Source organism: Heterodontus francisci, chromosome 43 (assembly GCF_036365525.1).
Source record: "Heterodontus francisci isolate sHetFra1 chromosome 43, sHetFra1.hap1, whole genome shotgun sequence".
NCBI lineage: Eukaryota > Metazoa > Chordata > Chondrichthyes > Heterodontiformes > Heterodontidae > Heterodontus > Heterodontus francisci.
In genome coordinates this window covers 7,698,263-7,725,550 of record NC_090413.1, presented here as the reverse complement: position 1 = coordinate 7,725,550, position 27,288 = coordinate 7,698,263, and the positions used below count along the sequence as shown (strand labels likewise).

Here is a 27,288-nt window from a genome sequence, read left to right as displayed (position 1 = left end):
GGGGGGGGGGTTGCGGTGGTTGGAATGGTGGCTTGTTCCACCTTCAATGTGTGGTGATCAAAATCCATTTGGGTTAATTGGATCAGGAAGCAGTTCCATTGTCTTTTTCCTAGGCAACTGTCTCTGAGAATGTAATTTTTTCCAACCACTGCTGATCTCTTTTTTTAAAAAATTAATCTCTTCAGTCCAGCAACATTTTAAAATTGATGTTTTATATGACAAAATTAATATGCCTCCTTCATGACAGGTGGTGACTTCATGACAGAGTGTTAATGGCAGAATAATGAATAGCTCTGTCCGAAAGCAGAAACACTCAAAACAAGTTTGCAACTGATGCATGGTGTTTAAAAAAAAAAAAAATCAAAATGCTGGACATGGTCTGAAGTTGAGTCCAGAGGGCTGTAGAGTGCCTAACTGGAAGATGAGGTGCTATTCCTTGACCTTGTGTTGAACCTCACTGGAATACTGGCACAGGCCAAGATCAGAAATGTGGGCTTGAGAACAGGGTGGTGAATTAAAATGGCAAGCAACTGGAAGCTCAGGGTTAGGCTTGCAGACTGAGCAGAGGTGTTCCGCAAAATGTTTGGGAATCCAGTTCCAATCTGTGTTTGGTCTCCCCAGTGTAGAGGAGACCGCATTGTGAGCAGCAAACACAGTATACCAAATCGTAAATTGTTGCTTCACCTGGAAGGAGTGTTTGGGGCCTTGGATGGTGAGGAGAGAGGTGGTAAAAGTGCAGTTATTACACCGCCTGTGATTGCATGTAAAGGTGCATTGGGAGGGGGATGAGGTGTCGGGGGTGATGGAGGAGTGGACCAGGGTGTCGCGGAGGGAACGATCCTTTCGGAATGCTGACTGGAGGGGAGGGGCTGATGTGTTTGGTGATGGCATCACACTGGAGGTGGCGGAAATGGTGGAGGATGATCCTCTGGATGTGGAGGCTGGTGGGTTGGAAAGTGAAGATAAGGGGAACCCTGTCACGGTTCTAGGAGTGAGAGGAAGCGGTGAGGGCAGAAGTGCAGGAAATGGGTCAGACATGGTTGAGGGCCTTGTCAACCACAGTGGGGAGGAATTTCAGTTGAGGAGAAAGGAAGACCTATCGGAAGCGCTGTTGTGGTAGGTTGCATCATCAGAACAGATGAGACGGAGAAACTGGGAGAATGGAATGGAGTCCTTACAGGAGGAAGTGTAATCGAGGTAGTTATGGGAGTCGGTGGGCTTATAATGAATATTAGTGGACAACCTATCCCCAGAAATGGAGACAGAGAAGTCGAGGAAGGGAAGGGAATTGTCGTAGTTGGATCGTGTGAAGGTGAGAGAAGGGTGGAAATTGGAAACTAAGTTGAAGTTTTCCAGTTCAGAGCAAGAGCAGGAAACTGCACCGATATAATGATAAATGTACTGGGAAAAGAGTTGGGGGAGGGGCCTGAGTAGGACTGGAACAAGGCATGTTTGACATACCCCATTAAAAGACAGGCATAACTAGGACCCAATGAATCCCTCTTGCTAGACTGCCAATATTCATTTTCCTTAAACTTCAGTTCATCCAAAACTCCTATTTCTCAAAGGTCCTGCTCACTCATCTCTGTGTTCGGTCCTGGTCCATTACTGTCTCAAATTCTCATTCTCTCTTTAAATCTCACCATGACCTTGCTCTTCTCCATGGCTAGCCTGCTCCAGCTGCACAACTCCTATTGTGATTCCACATTTCTATCACTCTGGCCTCTTGCATGTTCCTGTCATTGGCGGCTGTGCCTTCAGCTGACTCCAACCCACACTTCCTTTAATTTCTCCACTATGTTCTCCTATTCTTAAAATACTCCTTAAAACCCGCATCTTTGACCAAGCTTTTGATTACAGTTCATCTGCTTGAGCTTCTTATCTGTTTTCATTACATCTCTTCCTACTCAGATATTTTTCTAGGTTTAAGGAACTATATGAATGCATATTGATGATCAAAAACATTCGCATCAATACCTGAGGCAATTCCCCACACCACGATTGTCCATGCGAAATTTGGAAGTCACAACCATGATGACGATTATTCACAATTGGACATTTCTGTGTGCAAATTCTCGATATTGGGGAAGGGGTGCACACAGCCCAGCATTATAAAGAGAACATTGTTGGACTGCGTCGACACTGAGTACTCCTGCTGTGTGCAAGATGAACAAAATGGTGAGCAGGTACATTTGGCAGCAACGGCCATTATTTTGCTGTGACTGCCATTTTGCTCTGGAGGTGTGTTTAAAAACACAGCATGAATCAATTCTTGATGCCTGCTTTATATTGTAGCTCAGAAGATGAGGCTGTAATATGAATGTGATTACATTGAGTACTTGCTGGTCAGGCATAGTGCAGGCTAGTGTTGCTTTGGCAGCAGTGACTTTTCAAACTTTACCTGCAAATACTGGCCCAGTTCCAGGTCTTAACTTCCAAAGGCAATGTCAAACACTCAAAAGGAAACCATGCTGATTAACATACAACAAAAACAATATGCCAGTAAGTGAACAAATAGAGAAATCAGATCTTGTATACACCTTAGAATTTCTTCTCAAACATCTAGTTTGAAAACTTATGCTTTATGCTGCAGCTTTGTGTCGGTGTTGCATTGCAAGTTAAGTCGATGCTCTGTGAAGCGGACTTGTGCCCACTGGGAACAGCGAGACTGCTCAGTCTCCACCTGACTGTTACAGCAGGCGATTTTTAAAATCGTGCTTGCCATCCTTCTGGTACAGCTCATTGAAAATGGCAATTGGTACAGAATTCCCCGGGCATTCTTTTTGTGTTGTTTTGTGCCCAGTAGGAACTGGATACGTCTGCTAAAAATAATTTCATTTATTGACCATTGAAATCAGAGTGAGAGACAGCAGCATTCTGTTCATTCACATTTAAGCTTAAACCCTGTTGGATTCAGCAATGATCTTGCTGAACATTTCTCTTTGTTCAATAATTGCCTGCACTCCTGCAAATTACAAACAGCTGCCATTGTCAAAGGTTCAGTGAACTGTACGTGAAAGAAGACCTTGTGTTTATAAAGTAGCTTGTGTCTCTCTGAAACATCTCCAATCGCTTCATAGCACGTTACTTTGAGATGCTTCGGCAGTTGTGTAGGCAAGTACAGCAAGGTCATGGAAAAAGCAGTGAGGTGACTGGTCAATTAATTTGTTTTTTGGCAGGATCTCCTTTGGGGGAACCGCCCTGCTCCTTATATTCATACCATGGCAACATTGTCTACCTGCACCTTCAGGTGACATTCTCTTCCACAACATATCCAGTAATGGTCTGGAGTGGCAATTGAATCTTCAATCTCTAGGTGAGGCCACTAAATGACACCAGAAAATATTATATAATTATAATTAAGTGTGCACAGGGAAAAGGTGCAAATCTCTCAGGTTTCTGTCTGAACTCCGTTCCACAGCAACACTATTTGTATGTCTGCTCTACTTGTTCTGCGTTTTCTACCCATGTGGCTTGGATTCAAAATCTGACCACCTACATCTGCTTTTCAGCCCCTCAAATGCAAAATAAAATTTGTTAAAAGGCCATAGTTTGTTTTCTCATTTCTTTTCTCATTTTTTCTCATTCTTTCACAGAATGTGAGCATCGCTGGCTAGGCCAGCATTTATTGCATATCCCTAATTGCCCTTGAGAAGGTATTGGTGAGCTCCCTTCTTGAACTGCTGTAGTCCATGTGGTGTAGGTACACCCACAGTGCTGCTAGGAAGTGAGTTCCAGGATTTTGACCCAGCAACAGTGAGTATAGTTCCAAGTGAGGATGGTGTGTGGCTTGGAGGGGAACTTGTAGGTAGTGGTGTTCCCATGCATCTGCTGCCCTTGCCTTTCTAGGTGATAGAGACCCTGGGTTTGGAAGGTACTGTCGAAGGAGCCTTGGTGAGTTGCTGCAGTGCATCTTGTAGATGGTTCTGTTGCCACTGTGTGTCAGTGGTGGAGGGAGTGAATGTTGAAGGTGATGGATGGGGTACCAATCAAGTGGGCTACTTTGTCCTGGATGGTGTCAGGCTTCTTGAGTGGTGTTGGAGCTGCACCCATCCAGGCAGGTGGAGAGTAGTCCACCACACTCCTGACTGGTATCTTGTAGATGATGGACAGCCTTTGGGGAGTCAGGAGGTGAGTTACTTGCAACAGAATTCCCAGATTCTGACCTGCTCTTGTAGCCACAATATTTATATGGCTGTTCCAGTTCAGTTTCTCATCATTGGTAGCCCCCACGACGTTGATAGTGGGGGATTCAGTGATGGTAATGCCATTGAATGTCAAGGGGCGATGGTTCGATCCTCCCTTGTTGGAGATGGTCATTGCCTGGCACTGTAACAAAAATCCCGATTTCTTCAAAAAAAATTCTAACCGTAAACTCTTGAAGTTTTTGGAGCCATAGTCAGTTGTTATAGTGTAGAATTGTAACCTCTAACTGCACAGTCCCTTGAAGTGGTATTGATTCAGTTGGGAGTGTATGTCGGTGTGTGTAGTACAAAGCCAGCTCAGTGTAGACAGTGAAGGGGGCTTTCTGCTTTCAGCTCAGTTGTAGCTGTTGAATGAAACCTGTCTCAGACTGAGCCTGCACATGCAGTCTCTCCACCAGGTGGTGCTGTAGCCTCCTACTTTAGTTCCTTCTCTGTATTGAGCTGGCTCTTCCTGTGTATTGTAACAGCCTGGATTTTGCAGCAGAAATAATGGGGAGGTTATCAGCACTTAGTGTTATTACAGTGTAAATCAGATAGTAACTTCGAGCAACCACACATGCACCATTAAATGTGGAAATCAAGAGGTTGCTGTCCGAGTTGCCCTGTTCCTCTGTACCGATGTCTTGCTGAGATTCTCGCCATTCAGATGTGTGGAACGACGTGAAGTTATCATGCTTACATGATAGATATGCACTAAACCTGACAGAAAAAGTTGGGGCTTGTCCATTCAGTGTGTAACTACATTTTTAATGATGTCATAATTACTGACAAACAACCTCTCTAGCACTGAAAATTAGCCTTTATCGGGTGAAGTCACAGTCCTTCAGACTTTTATCGTTGGAGGTTTAAAAAACTAAATTTAAGTAAACTTTTTAAAAATAAAACTTTTGTTTCACTTTTATCTCTCTGTCTTAATCCCATCTTTCTTTTCCCCCTCATTGTTTTGTTTTCTGGTCATGATTTGGCATTGAAACTAATATTCTAACTGACACTTCTTAGTTTGGAAATAACTACCTAGGATCACAGAAATTGTAGCACATCCTGCCTGTACCAATTCTAGTTATTTAACTGGAGCTGTCAACTTTCACCAATTCCCTTGCTCATAGTAGCAGCGGGAAACAGCTAGCTTCACCTGTTGCTCAAATTTTTGGGATACATTACCCTTCCAGGGTAATCTGAGGTATGCTGGGCACTTTTCAGGGCCAAAAATGAGTCAAGCGTGGTTTAAATTTCAAACAAAGCTTGACAGTTAACTGTCAGTCACTATAAACTGGTTCATTCTCCATGGCAGAGTCCATTTGCCAACCAATCAGCACACTCTTCTCATATAGTATAAATTTGTTGCTTACCCTTACATTGGTATTCTTACGATTTGTCCCGATGAGTGCAAGACGAAAAGCTTTGACAAAATGTCTCTTTTCAACAATACTCAAATTAGTATTAGTAAGAAGGTTGTATTGGAGAAATTAATGGGGCAGAAGGTTGATAAGTTCCCATGGTCTGGTATTCTATCTTCCAGAGTGTTGAAAGAGGTAGCTATGGAGATAGTGGATGAATTGGTGATCATCTTCCAAAATTCTGTAGATTCTGGAATGGTACCTATAGATTGGAAGGTAGCAAATGTCACACCACTATTTAAGAAGGGAGGGAGAGAGAAAACAGGGAACTACAGATCTGTTAGCCTCACATCAGTGGTACGGAAAATGCTAGAATCTATTCTAAAGGATGTGATAAATGGACACTTGAATAATAATGAAATGATTGGGCATAGTCAACATGGATTTATGAATGGGAAATCATGTTTGATGAAACTGTTGGAGTTTTTTGAGGATGTTACTAACAGAATTGATAAAGGGGAGTCGGTGGATGTCGTGTACTTGGATTTGTGGCAGGCTTTTGATAAAGTCCCTACAGGAGGTTGGTTAGCAAAATTAAAGCACATGGGATAGGAGGTAATATACCGGCATGGGTGAAGGATTGGTTCACAGGCAGAAAACAGTGTAGGATTAAACTGGTTATTCTCACGTTGGCAAGCTGTGACTAATGGGGTACCGCAAGGATCAGTACCTGGGGCCCCAGCTGTTCACAATATATATCAATGATTTGGATGTGGGGACCAAATGTAATATTTTCAAGTTCGCAGGTGATACAGAACTAGGTGAGAATGTGTGTTGTGAGGAAGGTGCCAAGCGGCTTCAAAAGTGAGTGGGCAAGAACATGGCAGATGGAATGTAATGTGGAAAAGTATGAGGTTATCCACTTTGATAGGAGGAATAGATGTGCAGAGTATTTGTTGAATGGTAAGAGATTAGAAAGTGTAGATGTACAAAGAGACCTGGGTATCCTCATCAATAAGTCACTGAAAGCTAGCATGCAGGTGCAGCAAACAATTAGGAAGGCTCATAGTATGTTGGCCTTTATTGCAAGAGGATTTGAGTACAGGAGGAGTGAAGTCTTGCTTCAATTATATAGAACCTCGGTTAGACTGCACGTGGAGTACTGTGTGCAGTTTTGATCCCCTTACCTTAGGAAGGATATTACTGCCATAGAGAGAGTGCAACGAAGGTTCACCAGACTTCATCCCAGGATGGCAGGACTGTCCTATGAAGAGAGATTGGGGAAACTGGGCCTGCATTGTCTCGGGTTTCGAAGAATGAGAGGTGATCTCATTGAAACCTGCAAAATACTTAAAGGGATAGACAGGGTAGATGCAGGTAAGATGTTTCCCCTGGTTGGGGAGTCTAGAACCAGGGGGCACAATTTCAAAATGAGGAGGAAGCCACTGAGGACTGAGATGAGGAGAAATTTCTTTAATCAGAGGGTTGTGCATCTTTGGAATTCTCTACTTTAAACATACTCAATGACTGAGCTTCCACAGCCCTCTGGAGTAAAGATTGACAGATTTCTAAACACCAATGACAAAGGGATATGAGGATAGTGTGGGGGGAAAAAGGCATTGAAGTTGATGATCAGCCATGATCATATTGAATGGCAGAGCAGGCTCGATGGGCTGAATGACCTACTCCTGTTCCTATATAGCTATTACTGGAACATGGCTTAAGGAACGGCAGGGGTGGCAAATCAACCTGGTTACAAGGTTTTCAGATGAGATAGAAAAGGGTAAATAAAAAAGTGGTGTAGCAAGATTGGTTAAAGAAACGATCACAACTATTAGGAGGGATCTTGTGCTCGAAGGAGCATCAAATGCAACCATATGGGTTGAACTGAGGAACATAAAAGTGGCAGTCACACTGCTGGGAGTATACGATAAACCCCCAAACAGTCAGAGGGAGATAGAAGAGTAAATGTGTAGGCAAATTGCTGAGAAGTGCATAAGCAATAGGGCAGTAATAGGGGACTTGAACTTTCTTTTTCTTTCTTTCTTTTGGGCCTCCTTATCTCAAGAGACAATGGATACGCGCCTGGAGGTGGTCAGTGGTTTGTGAAGCAGCGCCTGGAGTGGCTATAAAGGCCAATTCTGGAGTGACAGGCTCTTCCACAGGTGCTGCAGAGAAATTTGTTTGTCGGGGCTGTTGCACAGTTGGCTCTCCCCTTGCGCCTCTGTCTTTTTTCCTGCCAACTACTAAGTCTCTTCGACTCGCCACAATTTAGCCCTGTCTTTATGGCTGCCCGCCAGCTCTGGCGAATGCTGGCAACTGACTCCCATGACTTGTGATCAATGTCACACGATTTCATGTCGCGTTTGCCGACGTCTTTATAGCGGAGACATGGACGGCCGGTGGGTCTGATACCAGTGGCGAGCTCGCTGTACAATGTGTCTTTGGGGATCCTGCCATCTTCCATGCGGCTCACATGGCCAAGCCATCTCAAGCGCCGCTGACTCAGTAGTGTGTATAAGCTGGGGGTGTTGGCTGCTTCAAGGACTTCTGTGTTGGAGATATAGTCCTGCCACCTGATGCCAAGTATTCTCCGAAGGCAGCGAAGATGGAATGAATTGAGACGTCGCTCTTGGCTGGCATACGTTGTCCAGGCCTCGCTGCCGTAGAGCAAGGTACTGAGGACACAGGCCTGATACACTCGGACTTTTGTGTTCCGTGTCAGTGCGCCATTTTCCCACACTCTCTTGGCCAGTCTGAACATAGCAGTGGAAGCCTTACCCATGCGCTTGTTGATTTCTGCATCTAGAGACAGGTTACTGGTGATAGTTGAGCCTAGGTAGGTGAACTCTTGAACCACTTCCAGAGCGTGGTCGCCAATATTGATGGATGGAGCATTTCTGATGTCCTGCCCCATGATGTTCGTTTTCTTGAGGCTGATGGTTAGGCCAAATTCATTGCAGGCAGACGCAAACCTGTCGATGAGACTCTGCAGGCACTCTTCAGTGTGAGATGTTAAAGCAGCATCGTCAGCAAAGAGGAGTTCTCTGATGAGGACTTTCCGTACTTTGGACTTCGCTCTTAGACGGGCAAGGTTGAACAACCTGCCCCCTGATCTTGTGTGGAGGAAAATTCCTTCTTCAGAGGATTTGAACGCATGTGAAAGCAGCAGGGAGAAGAAAATCCCAAAAAGTGTGGGTGCGAGAACACAGCCCTGTTTCACGCCACTCAGGATAGGAAAGGGCTCTGATGAGGAGCCACCATGTTGAATTGTGCCTTTCATATTGTCATGGAATGAGGTGATGATACTTAGTAGCTTAGGTGGACATCCAATCTTTTCTAGTAGTCTGAAGAGACCACGTCTGCTGACGAGGTCAAAGGCTTTGGTGAGATCAATGAAAGCAATGTAGAGGGGCATCTGTTGTTCACGGCATTTCTCCTGTATCTGACGAAGGGAGAACAGCATGTCAATGGTCGATCTCTCTGCACGAAAGCCACACTGTGCCTCAGGGTAGACGCGCTCGGCCAGCTTCTGGAGCCTGTTCAGAGCGACTCGAGCAAAGACTTTCCCCACTATGCTGAGCAGGGAGATTCCACGGTAGTTGTTGCAGTCACCGTGGTCACCTTTGTTTTTATAGAGGGTGATGATATTGGCATCGCGCATGTCCTGGGGTACTGCTCCCTCGTCCCAGTACCGGCATAGCAGTTCATGTAGTGCTGAGTGTATAGCAGGCTTGGCACTCTTGATTATTTCAGGGGTAATGCTGTCCTTCCCAGGGGCTTTTCCGCTGGCTAGAGAATCAATGGCATCACTGAGTTCCGATTTGGTTGGCTGTATGTCCAGCTCATCCATGACTGGTAGAGGCTGGGCTGCATTGAGGGCAGTCTCAGTGACAGCATTCTCCCTGGAGTACAGTTCTAGGTAGTGCTCAACCCAGCGGTCCATCTGTTTGCGTTGGTCAGTGATTATGTCCCCCGATTTAGATTTGAGGGGGGCGATCTTCTTGATGGTTGGCCCAAGAGCTCTCTCCATGCCATCATACATTCCTCTGATGTTTCCGGTGTCTGAGGCCAGCTGAATATGACTGCATAGGTGTTGCCAGTAGTCGTTTGCGCAACGCCTAGCTGTTCTTTGTGCAGTACTTCTGGCTGCTTTAAGTGCTGCGGATGTTAAATCGCTGGGGGCTTTCTTGTAGTTCAACAGTGCAATGCGCTTAGCGGCTATGACAGGTTCCAGCTCTTCATTATGAGATTGAAACCAGTCTGCATTTCTCTTCGCACTTTTGCCGTAGGTGGTCAAAGCTGACTCATAGATGGCGTCTCTGATGTGGGCCCACTTGGTCTCAGCATCCCCTGTGGGAATGCTTTGAAATTTTTTGTAACAGCTGTGGGTGAGAAATTCTGCTCGTGTTGATGCGCGGGTGGCCCTTCTGCTTAGAATGATGCAACTTCTTTGGTCTGAGTCTAACCTTGCTGCACACCAGGGAGTGGTCGGTGTCGCAGTCCGCACTGTGGAAGCTGCGTGTGATTTGAACACTATTTAAGGCGGCTCGCCTTGTGACAATGAGGTCTAGCTGGTGCCAACGACGCGATCTTGGGTGCCTCCTTGAAACCTGATGACAGGGTTTAGTGTGAAAGAACGAGTTGGTGATGCAGAGGTTATGATAGGTACACAACTCAAGCAGTCTCTGCCCGTTCTCATTCATCCTTCCAACGCCATAGCGCCCAAGGCAGGAGGGCCATGAGTCATGGTCGGCCCCAACCCTGGCATTAAAGTCCCCCAGCAGGAATAGGTGTTCGGTGTTGGGGATGCTGCTAATGATATGGAGTTGTTCATAGAACTGGTCTTTAGCTTCAGGTGGGGAGCAGAGTGTTGGAGCATAGATGCTGAGTAGGTGTACTAGACCAGAGGTGGTGAGCAGTCGGATAGACAGTATGCGTTCCGAGCCATTTGAGGGAGGCTCTATCATGCTGAGCAAGGAGTTTCTGATGGCGAAGCCCACTCCATGCTGTCTTGGTTCTTCAGGATCCCTGCCCTGCCAGAAGAAGGTGTGGTCTTGCTCTGCTAGAGAGCCACTCGCGGGGAGGCGAGTCTCCTGAAGTGCTGCAATGTCCACATTGAATCTACTGAGCTCGTTGTTAATGATGGCGGTCTTCCGAGAATCGTTGATTTGTGTAAGGTCTTCCGACAGGCCAGGACACACAGTTCTGACGTTCCAGCTTGCAAAGCGAAGGGCTGGTACCTTCTTTCCTTTATTCATGTTGTTTGGTGCGGTGTATCAGTCCACCTTTCGGGCAATGACCCTGAGCTCCAAGCACCCATTGAAGCAGGCAGACTGTGGCGGGACAGAACCTTATTGACCGGGGGCTGCCCGGTTTGAGGCGGGCGGTAGCTGTCCAGTGAGGTGCAATGACCTCTCCCACCGACAAAAGCAACCCGTGGCGCCCAGTTTCTACGCCAATTTATCTGGACTTATAACCCGTAACTGCTGCCTTCCGTGTTGTTTTAGTCGCTGTGAGGCAACTATGGAGTGACCTCTCCATGGCGCATGCCTGGGCAAATTTATGGAGTTTGAGAGTTGCCCAGTCGTCAAAACCCCCCTCTCGGCCTTTCTGGTGGGGTCCAAAGGAGTGCAGGACACGACGTTTGGCACCAGTATGGCTGCAGGAACTGCCGGAAACATGCCAAAGGTGACACATGAGCGCCTACGGGGTTCCGCTCCGGATTATCTGTTAGGGTTTACTCCCTTAGCCTTGGTCTCTCCCGAGACGCCCACAAGGCAGTGGGGTTGTTGGGGCCCCTACACAGGTGTAGGATGGTGCTGGTGGGAGGAGGGGATGCAAGGGGGAGGGGTAGAGGGAGGGGGTGGGGGGGGGTTTGCAGGGGAAGGGGGTGCGGGGTGAAGATGGTGCGAGTGGGGGTGGGCTGGGACGGGGTTGTGAGGGGGTGGTGCAGGGACGGGGACGGGGGGTGGGGGTGGAAGGGGGGTAAAGGGGGGGTGGGGGGAAGCTGGTGCAGGTAATAAGCCATTTCCTCAGTGCCCACCATCGACGTCCGGAAAGCTCATCCACGTCCTTCGGGAGGTGAAGCATCATTTGGCAGACTTAGAGGTGATTACATTTGCTAAGGGTTTTTTTTTTGCAGTGGTTTAAATAAAGGCATGCAGCATTGCCGACAGTGCGCTGCAGATGCTCTCCGAGCCATCTCCCGCGGGCGCTTTGAAGTTGCGGCCGGGGGTGCCGTTCGTGGATTTTTTGGGTGTTCGGGGCACCTTTTCTCAAGACTTCTCTCAGGTCCCGCTGCTCCTTCTTCACTTCAATGGACTTACCGCATGCCGTGGCTGCAGACACTCTGGGCGGTGAAGACAGCAGGATCGGAGATTGAAGAATCGGCAGCTGTGCTCGTCAGTTTCATCCGGATCAATTTCATTGAGAAAACAAAGAGCAGGTGTGGCTGGGGGAGGGCAGTGGGCCCAGGTAACATACACTAAACTAACTGTTAACTTTTAGATAGGGCTAAAATGAACTGATTTAAAGAGCCAGGGGAATTTAAACAGTTTAAGAGGGCAGATTGGGGGAGAAAACGTTAGGGATGGAGCAGATGGCCATGGATAGAGTTGAACAGCAAGGGAGCTTCCAGCCCAGGAGCCATCTTGAAGTGTACCCACATATTAATAGGGATAGAATTGGTGTAAAAGGTAGAGAGGACGCAGAATCCTTCGAACTCTTCAAGAAAATATTTTTTATCCAGTATGTAGCAAGCCCAACAAGAGGGGGTGGTTCTGCACCTAGATTTAGGGAATGAAGCTGGATGAGGTATCAGTTGGGGAATGCTTTGGTGGAAGTGATCATAGTTCAGTTTGATTTGGTGTAATTATGGAAAAGGACAAAGATAGATTAAGAGTAAAAGTTCTCAACTGGAAAAGGCCAATATTACAAAGCTAAGATGATTTCGAAAAAGTAAACTGGAAACATGAGAAGGTGGTAGAGGAAGTAACAAATTGTTAAATTGAACATGCCATCTAATACAAAAACAAATATATTTACATTTACTTATTACATTGAATTTTTTTTTATTCATTCATGGGATGTGGGTATTGCTGGCTCGGCCAGCATTTACTGCCCATTTACCCACCCCTAATTGCCCTTGGGAAGGTGGTGCTGAGCTGCCTTCTTGAACTGCTGCAGTCCATGTGGGGTAGGTACACCCACAGTGCTGTTAGGAAGGGAGTTCGAGGATTTTGACCCAGCGATAGTGAAGGAACAGTGATATAGTTCCAAGTCAGGATGGTGTGTGGCTTGGAGGGGAACTTGCAGGTGTTGGTGTTTCCATGCAACTGCTGACCTTGTCCTTCTAGGTGGTAGAGGTTGCGGATTTGGAAGGTGCTATCTAAGGAGCCCTGGTGCGTTGCTGCAGTGCATCTTGTAGATGGTACACACTGCTGCCATTGTGCGTCGGTGGTGGTGGAGGGAGTGAATGTTGGTAGGTGGGGTGCCAATCAAGCGGGCTGCTTTGTCCTGGATGGCGTCGAGCTTCTTGAGTGGTGTTGGAGCTAAAGGCCTGCTCAGGTCTGCAAATGAAACCTGACCCGGCCTGAGTCCTTTCATTTTTTTTTCTGCACCCAACCTGACCCAAGCACTGGAATAAAGTTGATTATATTAAAGAGGTTGTGCTCTACTGTTGATGGAATCGCTCACTGCAGACTAGTGTGGAGTGTTTCCCACCTTGACAACTTGGCTGTCAGTGTCCAACCCGACCTGAGCCCGAATGCCGGACTAGGAAGAGCGACCCGACATGTCATCGGGTCCCTTCGGGTCGGGTAGCTATGCACTAGTTGGAGCTGCACCCATCCGGGCAAGTGGAGAGTAATCCATCACGCTCCTGACTTGTGCCTTGTAGATGGTGCACAGGCTTTGGGGAGTCAGGAGGTGAGTTACGTGCCGCAGGATTCCTAGCCTCTGACCTGCTCTTGTAGCCATGGTATTTATATGGCTACTCCAATTCAGTTTCTGGGCAATGGTAACCCCTCGCCCTGTCCCCAGGATGTTGATAGTGGGGTATTCAGCGATCATAATGCCATTGAATGACATGAGGCGATGGTTAGATTCTCTCTTGTTGGAGATGGTCTTTGCTCGCCACTTGTGTGGCACGAATGTTACTTGCCACTTATCAGCCCAAGCCTAGATATTGTTCAGATCTTGCTGCATTTCTACATGGACTGCTTCAGTATCTGAGGAGTTGCGAATGATGCTGAACATTGTGCAATCATCAGAAAACATCCCCATTTCTAACCTTATGATGGAGGTAAGGTCATTGATGAAGCAGCTGAAGATGGTTGGGCCTAGGACACTACCCTGAGGAACTCCTGCAGTGATGTCCTGGAACTGAGATGATTGACCTCCAACAATCACAACCATCTTCCTTTGTGCTAGGTATGACTCTTAACCTGCGGAGAGGTCCCCCTGATTCCTGTTGACTCCAGTTTTGCTAGGGCTTCTTGATGCCATACTCTGTCAAATGCTGCCTTGATGTCGAGGGCAGTCACTCTCACCTCGCCATACTAATAGACTGGCTAATAAAATTAGTTAATTGTTAAATAGATCTTAACAAGTGACTCAAATGAATTACAAGAGGATAATTCATGGTTAAATTCGGCTTTCTAATCAATACATAGGGGAAATAATATGGCAGCTCTTTGCTAAAATGGGTATGGTTAATAATAACTTTACAATTAACTTTTAAATTGGGCTTTATCACAAATACACAAGGGTTAAAGTTATTGTTCATTCTTATATGGAGCTTGATGACTGATACATAGAGGGATAAAATTGTTAATTATCCATTTGGGCTTGAAAATGAAAACACAGGGTAATACTGAATAGCTCCGTGGAGAGCCAGCATGGACTCGATGGGCTGAATGGCCTCCTGTGCCATAAATGATTCTATGACTCTATAGCAGAGTAGTGGGAGTGAGATGTATTCGAGGAGGAGATGGTGAGGGTTCAGAGCAAATATGTTACCACAAAGAAAAAGGGTGGGATGCCCAAATGAACCCCCGGATGTCAAAGAACATACAGAGTAGATGAGGAAAAGAGAGAAGTTCATGTTGGATACTGAGAGCTCAATACTGCAGAAAGCTGAGAGGAATCTAGAACATGTAGGAGTGAAATTAAACAGGAATTAAGAAAGCAAAGAGAGGGTATGAAAAATATCGGCAAGGAAAACCCAAATATGCTTTATAAATAAATAAAGAGCAAGAGGCTAACTAAAAGAGTAGGGCCCATTAGAGACCAAAAAAGTAAACTGTGTGGAGGTGGAAGACGTGGGCATGGTTCTTAATAAATACTTTGTCTGTTTTCACAAAAGAGGGAGATGATGCAGATATTCTAGTTTGGAAAGAGGAATGTGAAATGTTGGATGGGATAAACATAGTGAAAGAGGAAATGTATAAATATATATGTTTTGTGTAATATGTATTTATATATGAAAGTAGAAGGTTTACCATCCTTGAAAGTAGATAAATTGCCAGGCCGGCTGTTAAGAGAAGTAAGAGAGGAAATAGTAGAGGCTCTATTCATGTTTTTCCAATGCCCACTGGCCACAGGCGTGATGCTGAAGGACTGCTAATGTTGTACCATTGCTTAAAAAGGGAGAAAGGAATAGACAGAGTAATTACAGGCCAGTCAGCCTAACATCTGCAGTGGAAAAAAATTGGAAAAAGTTCTTTGGGACAGTACTAATCATAACTTAGAAATGCATGCATTAATCAAGAACAGTTAGCATGGATTTGTTAAGGGAAGTTTGTGTCTGACTGACTTGATTGAATCTTTCGAAGAGGGTAGCTCATTTGATTGAGGCTGCATGGAGTTTAGCAAGACTTTTGACAAGATCCCACATGGCAAACTGGTCAGAAAATTATAAGCTCATGAGATCCAGGGGAAAGTGGCAAGTTAGATACAAAATTGGCTGAGTGGCAGGAAGAAAAGAGGAATGGTCGACAGGTGTTTTTGTGTGTGGAAGGCCATCTCCAGTGGGGTTCAGCAGGGCTCAGTACTGGGTCCCTTCTATTTTATGACATATAACAATAGGAAAGATGTAAAGAAAAAATGATGTGATCTCACTAGAGAGGGTGCAGAGGAAATTTACAAGGATGTTGTCAGGAATAGAGAATTTTCATTATAAGGAAAGATTGGATCGGCTGGGTTTGTTCTCTTTGAAGTAGCACAGGCTAAGGGGAGGTTTAATTGAGGGGTTAGAGTGGGTAGGAAACACCTATTCTATTAGCAGAGAGGTCAGTAACCAGTAAATAATTGCCAGAAACAGTAAGATTGGAGACTTTTTTCACCCAGAACATAGTGGGGGTCTGGAACTCACTGCCTGAAAGGGTGGTAGAAGCAGAAACACTTGTCACATTTCAAAAACACTTGGATGTGCTGTTGAGGTGACGTAACCCATTGGGTTGGATAGCTCTTTTTGGCTGGCAGGGACATGATGGGCCTAACAGCCTCCGCCTGTGCTGTAAATGTTTGGTTGTATGCCCTCTCTGAGCTGATCACGTCCATAAAACCGACTCCTGTACCCTCTGGCCCTATTCCCATCAAACTACTGACCATCCAACTTCTGTTCTTCGCCCTAGTCAGCTGATATTAGTGGTTCCCTCTCCTTCATATTCGCCATCATCACTCCGTCAAATAGAAACACCATAGACACCTTTTGTACTTGCAAGTACCATCCTATCACTGAGCTCCCTTGCCCCTCAAATCCCTGAATGTGGTGTTGCCTCCCTTGCCCCCCCCCCCCCCAAATCCATGCCCATCTTTCCTGCAACTCCATGTTTGAATCCCTTCATTGAGGTTTTTGCCCATGCCACAGTACTGAAACGAGTCTTACCAAAGTTACAAAAGTCAACATCACTTATGACTGACCGAAGTAAACTATCCCTTCTCATCCCTCCTAATCCTCAATCTGTCTGCGGCCTTTGACAAGCTCGACCATATAATCCCTCAACGCCTCTCCTCTGTCATTCAGCTGTGTGGAGCTGCCCTCGCCTGATTCCATTCTTATCTATCCAGTCAAAGCCAAAACATCATCAGCAATGGCCTCTCTTCCTACCACCTACCTACCATTACCACTGGGAAGTTTGTTTCCGAGCTACTGCCTCCATCCCTCTGTACCTACACATAGACTGCAGCAGTTTAAGAAGGTGGCTCATCACCACCTTCTCGAGGGCAATTAGGGATGGGTAATAAATAGACTCAGTCATCGATTTATACAGCACAGAAACAGGCCCTTCGACCCATCCTGTCTGTGCTGGCCATCAAGCACATATCTATTCTAATTCCATTTTCTAGCACTTGGCACGTGGCCTTATGTGCTGTGGTGTTTCAAGTGCTCATCTAAATACTTCTTAAATGTTGTGAGGGTTCCTGCCTTTACCACCCCTTTCGGCAGTATGTTCCAGATTCCAACCACCCTCTGGGTGAAATTTTTTTTCTCAAATCCCCTCTAAACCTCCTTCCCCTTAGCTTAAATCTATGCCTCCTGGTTATTGACCCCTCCGCTAAGGGAAAAAGTTTCTTCCTATCTACCCTATCTATGCCCCTCCTGATTTTGTATACCTCAATCAGCTCCCCCCTCAGCCTTCTCTGTTGTAGGGAAAACAACCCGAGCCTATCCAGTCTCTCTTCATAGCTGAAATCCTCCAACCTAGACAACATTCTGGTGAATCTCCTCTGCACCCTCTCCAGTGCAATCACATCCTTCCTATAGTGTGGCGACCAGAACTGTGCACAGTACTCCAGCTGTGACCTAACTAGCGTTTTATACAGCTCCATCATAACTTCCCTGCTCTTATATTCTGTGCCTCGGCTAATAAAGGCAAGTATCCCATATGCTTTCCTCACCACCTTATTTACCTGTGCTGCTGCCTTCAGTGATCTTAGGCTTGTATTCGCTAGAGTTGAGAAGAATGAGAGGAGATCTCGTAGAAACCTACAAAAGTATAACAGGACTGGACAGACTAGGTGCAGGAAGGATGTTCCCGATGGCGGGGGAGCCCAGCACCAGGGGTCACAATCTAAGGATAATATCTAAGCCATTTAGGACTGAGATGAGGAGGGATTTCTTCACCCAGAGAGTGGTGAACCTGTGGAATGCTCTACCACAGAAAGCAGTTGAGGCCAAATCATTAAATATATTCAAAGTAGAGTTAAATATTGTTCTTGGGGCTAAAGGAATCAAAGGATACGGGGAGAAAGCGGGAGCAGGGTACTGAGTTTGGACAATTAGCCATGATCGTATTGAATGGCGGTGCAGGCTCGAAAGGCCGAATGGACTACTATTTTTTATGTTTCTATCTATGGATAAGTACACCAAGGTCCCTCTGACCCTCTGTACTTCCGAGGGTCCTACCATCCATTGTATATTCCATTGCCTTGTTAGTCCTCCCAAAATGCATCACCTCGCTCTTCTCAGGATTAAAATTCATCCACCCATCTTATCAGCCCATCTATATCGTCCTGTAATCTAAGGCTTTCCTCCTCACTATTTACGACACCACCAATTCTCATGTCACCTGCGAACTTACTGATCATACCTTCAATATTCACGTCTAAATCATTAATGTACACTACAAACAGCAAGGGTCCCAGCACCAATCCCTGTGGTACATCACTGGTCACAGGCTTCCAATTGCAAAAGCAACCCTCACCATCACCCTCTGCCTCCCGCCATTAAGCCAATTTTGGATCCAATTTGCCAAATTGCCCTGAATCCCATGGGCTTTTATCTTCTTAACCAACCTTCCATGTGGGACCTTATCAAAAGCCTTACTGAAGTCCATGTAGACTACATCAACTGCTTTACCCTCATCTACATATCTAGTCACCTTGAAAAATTCAGTCAAACTTGTTAGAGACAATCTCCCCCTGACAAAGCCATGCTGACTATCCTTGATTAATCCCTGCCTCTTCAAGTGGTGATTAATCCTGTCCCTCAGAATTTGTTCCAATAGTTTCCCTACCACTGATAGACTTACTGGCCTGTAACTACCTGGTTTATTCCGACTACCCTTCTTGACTAATGGTACCACATTCACTGTCCTCCAGTCCTCTGGCACCTCTCCTGTGGCCAGAGAGGATTTGAACATTTGTGTCAGAGCCTCTGCCATCTCCTCCCTTGCCTCACATAACAGTCTGGGATATATCTCATCTGGGCCTGGGGATTTACCCACTTTTAAGTCCGCTAAAACCACTAATACTTCCTCCCTTTCAATGCTAATTTGTTCAAGTATATCACAATCCCCCTCCCTGATCTCTACACCTACATTGTCGTTTGCCACAGTGAACACAGATGAAAAGTAATCATTTAAAACCTCACCTATGTCCTCCGGCTCCAACACAGATTGCCACTTTGGTCCCTAATGGGCCCTACTCTTTCCCTGGTTATCCTCTTGCCCTTAATATACTTATAAAACACCGTGGGATTTTCCTTTATCTTGTCTGCCAGGGTTTTTTCATGTTCCCTCTTCGCTCTCCTGATTACTTTTTTAAGTACCCCCCCACCACCTTACACTTTCTATACTCCTCTAGGGCCTCTGCTGTTTTCAGCCCTCTGAATTTGCCTTGAGCCTCCTTTTTTGTTTTTTCCTTATCCAATCCTCTATCTCCCTTGACATCCAGGATTCCTTGGTCTTGTTGGTCCTACCCTTCACCTTTACAGGAACATGTTGGCCCTGAACTCTCACTATTTCCTTTTTGAATGATTCCCACTGGTCTGATGTAGACTTTCCTACAAGTAGCAGCTTCCAGTCCACTTTGGGCAGATCCTATTTAATCATATTGAAATCGGCCTTCCCCCACCCCCCCCCCCCCCAATTCAGTACCTTTATTTCCAGTCCATCTTTGTCCTTTTCCATAACTACCTTAAATCTTAAAGTTATGGTCATTATCCCCGAAATGCTCCCCCACTGACACTTCCACCACTTGTCCGACTTCATTCCCCAGGATTAGGTCCAGTACCGCTCCCTCTCTTGTAGGATTTTCTACATCCTGGCTCAAAAAGCTCTCCTGGATGCACTTTAAGAATTTTGCCCATTTCAGGCCTTTTGCGCTAAAACTATCCCAGTTAATATTGGGCTGCATTTGCTGACAATGCAACCACTAGGTGGCGCTGTACTGGAACGCCGCGCACGTGCGAAGAACAGGAGCCCGTCTGCACATGTGCGTATCTTGGCGCAGCCTGATGACGTCAGCAGCTGGCTGCGTTGTCAGGAATCACTTTGTTAATATTGGTGAAGTTGAGATCCCCTACTATTATTACCCTATTATTTTTACACCTCTCTGAGATTTGCCTACATATCTGCTCCCCTATCTCTCCCTGACTGCCTGTAGTACACTCCCAGCAAAGTGATTGATTGCCCCCTTTTTAAGTTCTTACAATATGGCCTCATTTGAGGAACCTTCTACGATATCATCCCTCCTTACTGCAGTAATTGATTCCTTGATCAATAGTGCAATGCCACCTCCTCTTTTACACCCCCTCCCACCCTCGTCATGCCTGAAGATTCTATACCCTGGAATATTGAGCTGCCAGTCCTGCCCTTCCCTCAACCATATGTCTCTGTGATAGCAATAATATCATATTCCCATGTGTTAATCAATGCCCTCAATTCATCTGCCTTGCGTGTCAGACTCCTTGTGTTAAAATAGATGCAGTCCAGCCTGGCATTACTCGCTTGGGTAATTACTTGATTTGTTAATACCAGACGCTTGTTCGGAGCTGAATTGGCATTCAGAACCCGTGATTGAAGTGGTACCAGGTCTATATTTGCTCTGCCTTCCTGACTGACTTAGTTTCTCTTCTATGTTTGGCTGTGCATCACCCCCTACTGTACCTCCACTCTGTATCCCATCCCCCTGCCAAATGCTGACCTTGTCAGCGACAGTGGTGTTAGGGATGGAATTCCATGTTTTTGACCCAGTGACAGTGAAGGAGTGGCGAGATATTTCCAAGTCAAGATGGTGTGTGGCTTGGGGGTAACTTGGAGGTGGTGTTCCCATGTGCAAGATAAGGTACATGCTATTAAAGGGAATGTGGTGCATGGACAGAGGTGGCTGAGGGGCAGAAAGCAGAGTTAGGGTATATTTGTGGGATGTGAAAAGTTGTGCTCCAGGGTTCTGTGCTGGAACCTCTGGTTTTCCATTTATGTAAATAACTTGGATTTCATTACAAGAGGAATAATGCTGATTATACAAGTTATGGGGATATGATGGTGGTGTTCCCATGCATCTGCTGCCCTTGTCCTTCTAGGTGGTAGAGGTTGCAGGTTTGGAAGGTGCTGTCGAAGGAGGCTTTCCAAGTCGCTGCTGTATTTTTAACTATTTTTGAGTTGAACTTGGCTAAAATTATAAAAATGGCCTTCTATTGTGCTGTAAAATCCCCGTAGCTTAGATTCTACAAAGTTCAGATTTCATCCATTTTAAGTCAGGTCCAGTGGTCCTTCTATTGCAGCCTGTTCAGTAATGTTTGGAATGGGGATGTGGACAACCTGACCACGTATGCTAAAAATTTATATGGAACATGGTTTGGGACACAGTCACAGCAGAAGCTTAATGGCAGTAGGGATAGTTTTGGTCTCAAATAGACCAAAGGTTTTGGGAAAGAGGTTATTTTTCCTCCCCGAGTAGTGCTGGCTAGTGGGATCACATGCAGTGTGTTATGATCAGTTAGAAGGCCTCAGAGCATTGCTGCTTGTTATCATTTCCAAAGGGCATCTTCAGACTCCTTCACTGGGATCCTATGGCTGTAAGACATCCTGCAAGGATCAGTGAGAAAGCGTGACCTCCGAGGAATTCTTTAACTCTACTGCTAATCCTCGGCTGTCTTTGCGTGGTGATGTGGCTTTTACTGGGCATGCTGCAAAACTCACATACCCCTGTGCGGATATGTCTGGTATGGGGTCCTATGGCATGTTCTGCAAATTGAACCAGTCAAGCAACAGATTTTTCAAAACTTCTACTTGAAATTTAGGCAATTTGCACTCCCGATATCTTTTTTTGAAAGAAAATAAAGCATTTTTACAAAGATAAAATGGAAGTAAATAAGACTGGTTCTTTGTACCTACCTGACTCTTTTTTTTCCATTTTCATGGGATGTGAGTGTCGCTGGCTAGGCCAGCATTTATTGCCCATCCCTAATTGCCCTTGAGAAGGTGGTGGTGAGCCACTGCCTTGAACCACTGCAGTCCATGAGGTGTCGGTACACCCACAATGTTGTTGGGAAGGGAGTTCCAGGATTTTTATCTAGCAACAGTGAAGTAAGGGCTATATAGTTCCAAGTCAGTATGGTGTGTGACTTGGAGGGGAAATTACAGATCATGGTGTTCCCGTGCATCTGCTGCCCTTCACCTTCTAGGTGAGAAGTCGCGGGTTTAGAAATTGTTGTCGAAGGAGGTTTGGTGAGTTGCCACAGTGCATCTTGTATATGATGCACACTGCTGCCACTGTGTATCAGTAGTGGAAGGGGTGCCGATCAAGCGGGCTGTTTTGTCCTGGATGGTGTCGAGCTTCTTGAGTGTTGGACCCGCACTCATCCAGGAAGTGGACAGCATTTGATCACACTCCTGACTTTTACTCCGTAGATGCTGGACAGGCTTTGGGGGGTCAGGAGGTGAGTTACTTCTCGCAGAATTCCTAGCCTCTGACTTGCTCTTGTAGTCACAGTATTTATGTGGCTGGTACAGTTCAGTTTCTGGTCAATGGTAACTTCTAGGATGTTAGTTGGGGATTCAGCGATGGTAATGCCATTGAATGTCAAGGGGAGATGGTTAGATTTCTCTCGTATTGGAGATGGTCATTGCCTGGCACTTGTGTGGCGTGATTGTTACTTGCCATTTATCAGCCTAAGCCTGAATGTTGTCCAGGTCCTGCTGCATATGGGCATGGACTGCTTCAGTATCTGAGGAGTTGCGAATGGTACTGAACATCATAGAATCATCAGCGAACACCCCATTTGTAGCCTTATGATGGAGCATAATTGCACCATTCACAAAACCTATACTGAGGCAACCATCAGGTGTACAGTTTAACCTGATGTGTTTTATGTTGGATATAGAGATTATACAGCAGTCACTGAAGAGATGTATGGAGCAGTCTCACTGTCTGGCTTTGACCCAGTGTGGCTGTAGATTAATCTGCTTTTCCTGTTCCACAGAGACTCCGAACAGAAAATCGCCTTCTAAAGCAGCGGATTGAAACACTTGAAAAGGTACGAAATGTTCCTAGCACAGTTTATTTGTCACTCTTTTTTGGATTTGCACCTTTGATGGCAATTAGTGTCTAATGATTCTAGCTCCAGCAGGCTCCTTTTCACATCTGTAGAGAGAGAATCAAACTTAATGGTCAAGGTCAACGAACTTTCATATGAAAGGTTGTCAATCTGAAATGCAACGTGCATTCTCTCCACAGACGCTGACTGACTTGCTGAGTATTTCCAGCATTTTCTGTTTTTATTTCAGATTTTCAGCATCCAATGATTTGTTTTTTCCTATTCACTTCTGTTCACAATGTAACTGCTCTGCTTATAACAGGATTATAAAATCTGTGTGCGAGTGCATCTGAGTGTGATGAGGGTGCTGCATGATGAAACATTTTGTGCCAATTTTATTGAGTCGCACAATTAATTGAGGGTCCCTCATGGAGATATTCTTAACCCATTACTATTCAGTAGGCTCAGTGAAGAGGCTTATTCTTTAGCTTGTCACATCCTTGTAAGTTTGGCCTAAATTTTGCTGAGGGCAGCATATTTGGGGAATACTGAACAAACAAACACTGAGATAAAAGCAAAATACTGCAGATGCTGGAATTCTGAAATAAAAACAGAAAATGCTGGAAATACTCAGCAGATCTGGCAGCAGCTGTGGAGAGAAACGCAAAGTTAACGTTTCAGGTCAGTGACCTTTGTCAGAACTGATGAAAGGTCACTGACATGAAATGTTAACTCTGCGTCTCTCTCCACAGATGCGGCCAGACCTGCTGAGTATTTTCAGCATTTTTTGTTTTTATTAAACAAACAGAGGTGGTATTTATTTTGGAAAATGTATGATGTAATTTTGGGGTAATAATGCAAGTATCGAAGGGTACTTAATTTTTTTTTGAAGAGCACAAGCTAAATTTTCAGTTAATTTCTTTTTTGAATACTTCATTTACAACTGCTGAATAATCAAACTTGCTGTAAAATCTGGTGTATGAAAGATACTGAAAAGTGTGGATGAACAGTCACACCTTGCGGCTCAAATACATCATTCCCTAAAAGTGAACCAACAGGACTTTGTTTTATAATTGGAGCAGAGAGTACCAGAGTAAAGAATGAACATCAAATTTATACAAAACATTGGTTGGGCCACGGTTCGAGTACTGTGTGCAGTTTTGGCCTCCTTATATACAGGACATTAAAGCCATAGACAGCATACATACGGTTTCTCCAGGATAAGCCAAGATGGGAATTATAGTTATGTGGCGGGGCTGGTATTCTTTCCTGTGGACTGAGTGAAGATTAATGGAGTCTTTTAAATTATGTAGAGAATTGATAGACTATTTTCTTTCGTTGGATTGTCCTTGATGAAAGGTCATCCATTTAAAATCATTAGGACAATGGTTGTGAATTAATATCTTTACACTGTGCTGTTGGTGCATGGAATGCTTTGCCACAGGATGAGATTGAGGTGGAGTCCATTGCATCTTTGAAAGGAAAATTTCTGTAGCAAAGAGCAAGCATAGACACGATCTGTTGAATGCCTTTTTGTGCTGCAAGGTTTGATGAATTGTGTTTGATTATCTGCCCTGTAAGAATGTGGTCTGATTCATAGTACATTAAATCAGGGAGGCACTCGCACACAGGTGGCTTCTGCATCAGACTTTATGCTGCTTAACTCATTGATTAGATTCTACTTCTCCTTCTAAGACTTAAGTTTGCTTTGTTAAACCAAGGATGGATGTTTCTGGGAATAGTTTGTGTTATTCCCCCTTGCAGCGCACATTCCGTAAAGGGAAACTATTCATTCCAGCCTAGTAAGAACATAGGAAATAGAAGCTGAAATGGGCCATTGGGCCCTTCAAACCTGCTCTACCATTCAACAAGATCATGGCTGGTCTACCTCAACTCCACCTTCCTGTACTATCCCTTAATTCCCTTAGTACCCAAAAATCTATCAACCTTTTGAATGCACTCAGTGACTGAGCATCCACAGCTTTCTGGGGTAGAGAATTCCGAAGATTCACAACCTTTTGAGTGAAGAAATTTCTCATTTCAGTCTTGAATGGCTGACCCCTTATTCTGCGACTGTGACCTCGTGTTCTCAGATTCCCCAACCAAGGTGAACATTTTCTCAGCATTTACCCTGTCAAGCCATTTAATTTTAAGATCACCTCTCATCCTTCTAAGCTTCAGAGAATATAAACCTAGTCTACTCAATCTCTCCTCGGGACAATCCCCTCATCCCAGGAATCAGTCTAGTGAACCTTTGTTGCACTCCCTCTATGTCCTGCCTTGGATAAAGGAGACTAAAACTGCACACAGTACTCCAGGTGTGGCCTCATCAATGCCCTGTATAATTGTAATAAGACTATAAGAAATAGGAGGAATAGGCCACATGGCCCCTTGAGTCTCCTACGCCATTCAATCAGATCATGGCTGATCTGATCTTGGCCTCAACTCCAGTTTCTTGCCTGTTCCCCATAACCCTCGACTCCCCTATAGTTCAAGAATCTGTTTCTCTCAGCCTTCAATATGTTCAATGATGGTCTCTACAGCTCTCTGGGTTAGAGAATTCCAAAGATTCATGACCTGAGAAGAAATTCCTCCAGCTTAAAAAGGGCTATTTATTTTATTCTTTGCTCTTGTACTCTAATCCTTTTGTAACAAAAGCTAACATACCATTTGTCTTCCTAATTGCATGCTGTACCTGCATGTTAACTTTCTGCGATTCATGTACAAGGGCATCCAGATCTCTCTGATTGCAAACATTTCCCAGTGTCTCCTTTCAAAAAATATATTTTATTTTTCCTACCGAAGTGGATAGCTTCACACTTTGCCACATTTGTATTCCATCTGCCATGTTCTTTCCCACTCACCCAATCTGACTATATCTCGCTGCAGCCACTTTGCATCCTGCTCACTGCTTACTTTCCCATCTAACTTTGTATCATTAGCAAACTTGAATACGTCACACTCAGCTACTATACAGATCCAAGCCAAATGGCGAAGAGTGAATCCAGTTTATTCACAGAATGCAGCATTACATATCTCTGCCTCTGCTTTTCCCTGTGTCCCAGCAGGCTGTCTTTATATCTCCTCTAAGTCCTTAATTAAACAATGCCCTTCACCTATGTATCATTAACATCAGTCTCCTCATCCAAGCCATTAATATAGATTGTAAATAGCTGAAGCCCAAGTACTGACTCCTGTGGTCAACAGTTACAGCCTACCAACCTGAAAATGTCCTATTTATTCCTATTTTCTGTTTTCTGTTCATGAACCAATTCTCAATCCATGCTAATATCCCAATCCCATGAGTCCTGATTTTGTGTAATAACCTTTTATGTGACACCTTATCGAATGCTTTTTGAAAATTCAGGTTTCCCCTTATTCATTCTACTAGTAACATCCTCAAAACACTCTTAACAGATTTGTCCAACATGATTTCTCTTTCATAAATCCATGTTGACTCTGTTTAATCATATAATTCTCTAAGTGCCCTGTTACTCCGTCCCCAACAATGGATTATAGCGAACTGGCCTATAGTTCCCTGTTTTCTTCCTCTTTTCTTTAAGTAATGGGTTTATGTTTGCTACCTTCCAGTCCTTGGGAACTGTTCTAGAATCCAATGAATTCTAGAAGATCAAAACAGGTGCATTCACTATCTCTGCAGCTACCTCTTTTTAAACCAAAGGATGCAGGTCATTAGATTCAGGGGATTTGTCGCCACTTAGTCCCATTAATTTCTCCAGTACTACTACTAATACTGATTACTTTTAGTTCCTCATTCTCGCTGGACCCTTGGTTCCCTGTTATTTCCAGAATGTTTTTTGTGTCTTCTACAGTGAGGACCCATGCAAAGTATTTGTTTAATGTCTCTGCCATTTCCTTATTCCCATTATAATTTTAATGTTTCTGCCTCTTACTTTCACTAATCGCCTCTTATTTACTACATTGCTTATCAATTTCCACACTACTACCGCAAATTTGGTTTGCCCAGTCTACATTTAAAATTCCCTATGCTTGCATGGTATTGTGTGTCTACTTGTGTGAGTATGTAATTCAACTACCACAACCGAAGTATGAGAAGCTGTTCTAGGAATAAGGAGCCTAAGGAGATTTAATACAAAAGAAGATATGCACTGTAAATTCTTTCATACCGTCTGTATTATCACCACCCGGGCGGCGCAGTGGTTAGCACCGCAGCCTCACAGCTCCAGTGACCCGGGTTCAATTCTGGGTACTGCCTGTGTGGAGTTTGCAAGTTCTCCCTGTGTCTGCGTGGGTTTCCTCCGGGTGCTCCGGTTTCCTCCCACAGCCAAAAGACTTGCAGGTTGATAGGTAAATTGGCCATTATAAATTGCCCCTTGTATAGGTAGGTGGTAGGGGAATATAGGGACAGGTGAGGATGTGGTAGGAATATGGGATTAGTGTAGGATTAGTATAAATGGGTGTTTAATGGTCGGCACAGACTCGGTGGGCCGAAGGGCCT

General features: G+C 44.9%; 1 protein-coding gene across 11 annotated transcripts in view; it reads left to right on the top strand.

The window, feature by feature from the left end:
- Positions 1–27,288, top strand: part of LOC137355582 (EVI5-like protein) — a 335,643-nt gene that overhangs the window by 168,251 nt on the left and 140,104 nt on the right. For all 11 annotated transcript variants that reach the window (XR_010970940.1, XM_068020857.1, XM_068020856.1 and 8 more), the window contains one exon: positions 22,755–22,808. Coding sequence is in view for 10 of the 11 variants with exons in the window: in XM_068020857.1 (XP_067876958.1) it covers positions 22,755–22,808 (54 nt within the window). In the remaining variant the exon portion in view is untranslated. The remainder of the gene's footprint in view (positions 1–22,754; positions 22,809–27,288) is intronic.